Source organism: Etheostoma spectabile, chromosome 6, assembly GCF_008692095.1.
Source record: "Etheostoma spectabile isolate EspeVRDwgs_2016 chromosome 6, UIUC_Espe_1.0, whole genome shotgun sequence".
Classification (NCBI taxonomy): Eukaryota; Metazoa; Chordata; class Actinopteri; order Perciformes; family Percidae; genus Etheostoma; species Etheostoma spectabile.
In genome coordinates, this window is record NC_045738.1 from 17141676 (window position 1) to 17145416 (window position 3741).

The 3741-nt window shown below is 41.2% G+C and overlaps 1 protein-coding gene across 1 annotated transcript in view; it reads right to left on the reverse strand.

Annotated features, from left to right (window-relative positions):
• Positions 1 to 3741, reverse strand: part of rftn1b (raftlin, lipid raft linker 1b) — a 113012-nt gene that overhangs the window by 6713 nt on the left and 102558 nt on the right. Inside the window, exon 9 of the mRNA XM_032518106.1 lies at positions 629 to 704. Within this exon, the coding sequence (XP_032373997.1) occupies positions 629 to 704 (76 nt within the window). The remainder of the gene's footprint in view (positions 1 to 628; positions 705 to 3741) is intronic.

A 3741-nucleotide genomic window follows, 5' to 3' on the forward strand; every position in this document is an offset into this window, starting at 1 on the left:
CCCTTTCATTTCTTCAGCTGTTCTATAAATAAAGGCCTGAAATGCCCTAAATAAACACACTGACTGGTCACTGGTAATCTTTTGTGGACGTTGTTACGAGTCGGCGCGCTTAATACATCCCTGGGGTACCGTAATTCAGAGGGCAGATTCAACACAGAACCATAAATCAGGCATTAGTGAGAGCGAGAAGGGCAGGAGAGTGAGTGACGTCAGTGCTTGAGTGGTGAAGCGAGGAGAGCGCCCGCCGGTGAGCGGTGTCAGAGTTAGCGTAACTCACTGTTAACTCATAGTGAACACCAAGCTTGCTGTTGATACTGTCGGTAAAGTAAAGGGGGTTAAACGTGGACACGTGGATTCCACACAGAGTGTAACGCACACAGTACCTTTTTGTGTACTTTAATCGCACAATTTTTTCCGGTTTTGCAATCGCACAGAGTGACATCTCGATTGCGATTAGATTATTCGTGCAGCCCTAGTGAGCTGGTGACCCCTCCTACTGATTATTGCCCCCCCGTGCCACCACACTTAAAAAAGCCTGGAGTCGCCCCTGCAAGTGACAGACCGACTGGTCTGAGACTCCACATCCACATTAGCTAAGAAATACAGAGAGGAATGTAAAGTTGTGTACCTTGGATTCCCTCCTCTTTCTGCCCAAGACGGGTCTCTGCAGGAAAACAATCTGTTTGGTGGACAAACTTCCATCACTAAACGATGAGGACAGGGAGAGAAAGAGGAGAGGACATTAGCGGAAAACCAATTCTAAAAGACAATTGAATTACTTTAATCCAATACTTTTATATTTTGGTAGAGAATGGGAGATGAAGAGACACTTTTCCCAATTGGTTTTAAACATTTAGAAACAATGTTACAAACACTGACAGGCTCTTTTTAATTTATTAATTTCTTTGCTTGAAAATTTGCTGCAGAACTTCAAGATGAATATGTATAATTCATTTGAGTTAAATACTGGGATAACAGAGGTTCATCAACACTCTCCGACCTTCCATCAAGATAGTCAGATGATCGCTGGCCTCCGCTCATGCTTTACACTCTTATCTGACGGTTTAAGGACATAGGCTCACGTTGGTGGTCCAACCTCTTCACTGCTGTCATCTGTTTCCCCCTCAGTGTTTGAGTCTTGTAATAAAACCAATATTTCACACCCAAGGAGGCAAATTGTGCAACTTCTTAAAACATGTATTTCTTCTCTTTTCCTCATATTCCCCAAACATAATCTTCCATCCCATGCACATGACACACTTTGGTGTTCTGAGAAGGATAATCTGCACAAGTACCCACGCTGACAGATTAAGCGTGGCAGAAAATGCAGATTCATTTCTGAGTGGGCTTCCTGTCTCTCACACTCACTTTCACTCCTTTGTCTGCTCATCGTCGTCATTCATACAGCCCCCTTTTTATAGTGCAGTGTTCTCTTTTTAACTAGCTGCCTGCTCACTTTTACCTCTCTGCTTTTATCTCCGGTAACAGCGCAGTTTTATTGTTTTTTTTCTGCTTTATTCCTCTTATTTATCTTTTGCTATTATTGGACATGGCTTAAAAGGAGCTATGCTGTCCTGTGCTGTCAGCTGACACAAGTTCAATAACACATGCACATGCTAACACACGCATGCACAACACACATACACACAAATGTTGCCTAAAGTTAAGCTGCCAGCTCAACCTTGCACATGAGGAAAGATGGCAGGTTTATGATCGCTGCAGAACCCTAAAAGCCTGCTACAAATCTTCCCTTTCCCAACATTAAATGGACTTGAGACTTTTCCAGCAGAAGGCTTACTATCTAAACTATCCAAAGCCCACCACAACTTCTTTTTTCCATTACCTTCTTCCTTCGACCATTTATCCATAAGCCATTTTCGAGGCTGTCAAGAACGCTGGACTGGTTCCTGGCAAATCAAAGCTGAAAACTAAGCGGAGTTCCTAGCAAAAGCTCTAGCCCATTAAGGCAGAGAGGACTGAATGGCTCAGGAAATTACAGGCCTTTACTGAACCTACTCGTGGCTGTCGGTGTCAGCCGCACTATTATAACTTGAAGTCGGACAGCAATGACCCGTTTCTATTTATGGGTGAATGTACCTGTTGGCGGCTTCATCTTTAGGGGAAAAGTCTACTGCACACCTCAGCTGCAAACTGCTACTTAAAAGAGAAAAGCCTCAAAAATGTTAATTTTTCTTTTGAAAAGCCTGAGATTAAGACACAATAATGCATATATGTTGATCACTATTTTGTCTCCAGCTGATTTAGATACCTGCAATAATTAACTAATTTGTCTGAACCTTGTTGTTTTCTTTTGCTCTTGTTCCGCCGTTAATGTAGAGAAATTCACATTTACTGTTGTTAATGGCTCTAAAATGTAATTACCATCTACATTAATTGAATGCGGCAAACAGGAATGCATGCTCTGAGACAACTACTTGGATTAATGTTGTGTGGAGAAGCCGCTGAGCACCAGTTAGCATTAATTTCAGACACGGCTGAGATCACTGACACTTATCCGACCCCTCCAGATGAAGTGCAGTCTGCAAACCCTACAGACTACATAAAAGCGTGCATTATCAAATTTTGCTATTTAAAAATGCAGGAGTCAACAGTACAAAAACAAGTGTAATGAGTATTGCTAATCTGAAATAGATCATCAACTATTATTTCGGCGCGCAAAATGTTTTCAAGGCAGGGGGAGAAATGAGCTCCGTCTTGTGCTGTATCTAGGCCGACTCTGATTAATTAGCCATGTTGTGCTGTTGTGTTGTGGCATTTTGAGAGAGAGTAGAGAAGGAGGGAGGGGATGAAGAAAAAAAAAAAGCAAAGGATGAAAATAGAGAGGTAATTAATCAGCTATGCTGTGAAAAAGCGGTAAACATGACCAGCTGAGACGGGAGCAGAGCAAACAATCGGTCAGTGTACTGATAGAAATACTGCATGTACACTTCATCAGTTTGTCACGTTATATAATAAGAATAGTTTGTAAAAGTCTATCTTAAAACAGTACTGCTGTATGTATATTTAAAAGATGCGTTGCTGTAATCATTCCTCCTGTCCAAAGGATTAAGCGGGTTGGATTTTGTTTGTTACATTATTATATTAGTTACGTATAAGTGATACTTATGTATACTTGTAATATCTCTTCTGCTTTTGATATTACTGTTCTGCCACCAGCAGTTGGTTTCCGTTGAACATTATGTTGCTAGTAGCAACCACTACTTGCAATGTTCCATAGCAGCTGCAGTTAAGGTTGCTTTCACAGCCACCTCGTTTGGTCCATTTAAAACGTACCCTTTTTGTCAAATCTGTGACCAAGCACATATTGACAGACATCTCTTATCTAAATGTGCTGAAGCATTATTGACTGGTACTCATTTACTTCACCTGTTTTCTTGATTTGTATAGTAGAATGTAGTTTTAGTTTTCTACTGCTAAATAAGCTAGCCATTAGCTGTCAGAGGCTAATGTGTTGCTAATGCAACATTCTGTTAAATTACTGTTGGGCTAACTTATGTATGTTGCTTTTAACTTGTGGATTCTATGCTTACTACATTAATTAGGTGTTGATTGTACCCTATATGTAGCCTGTAAATCCAGAACCAAATCCGAAAGATTAAGGGTGTGAAAATGGCCCAACTCGAGGGGCGGCACCAGGGTGCATCTGAAAATCTCACTGGATGCAATTGGATAACAGTACCACCAATCACCACACCGCCTATATCAGATACACCGATGTGA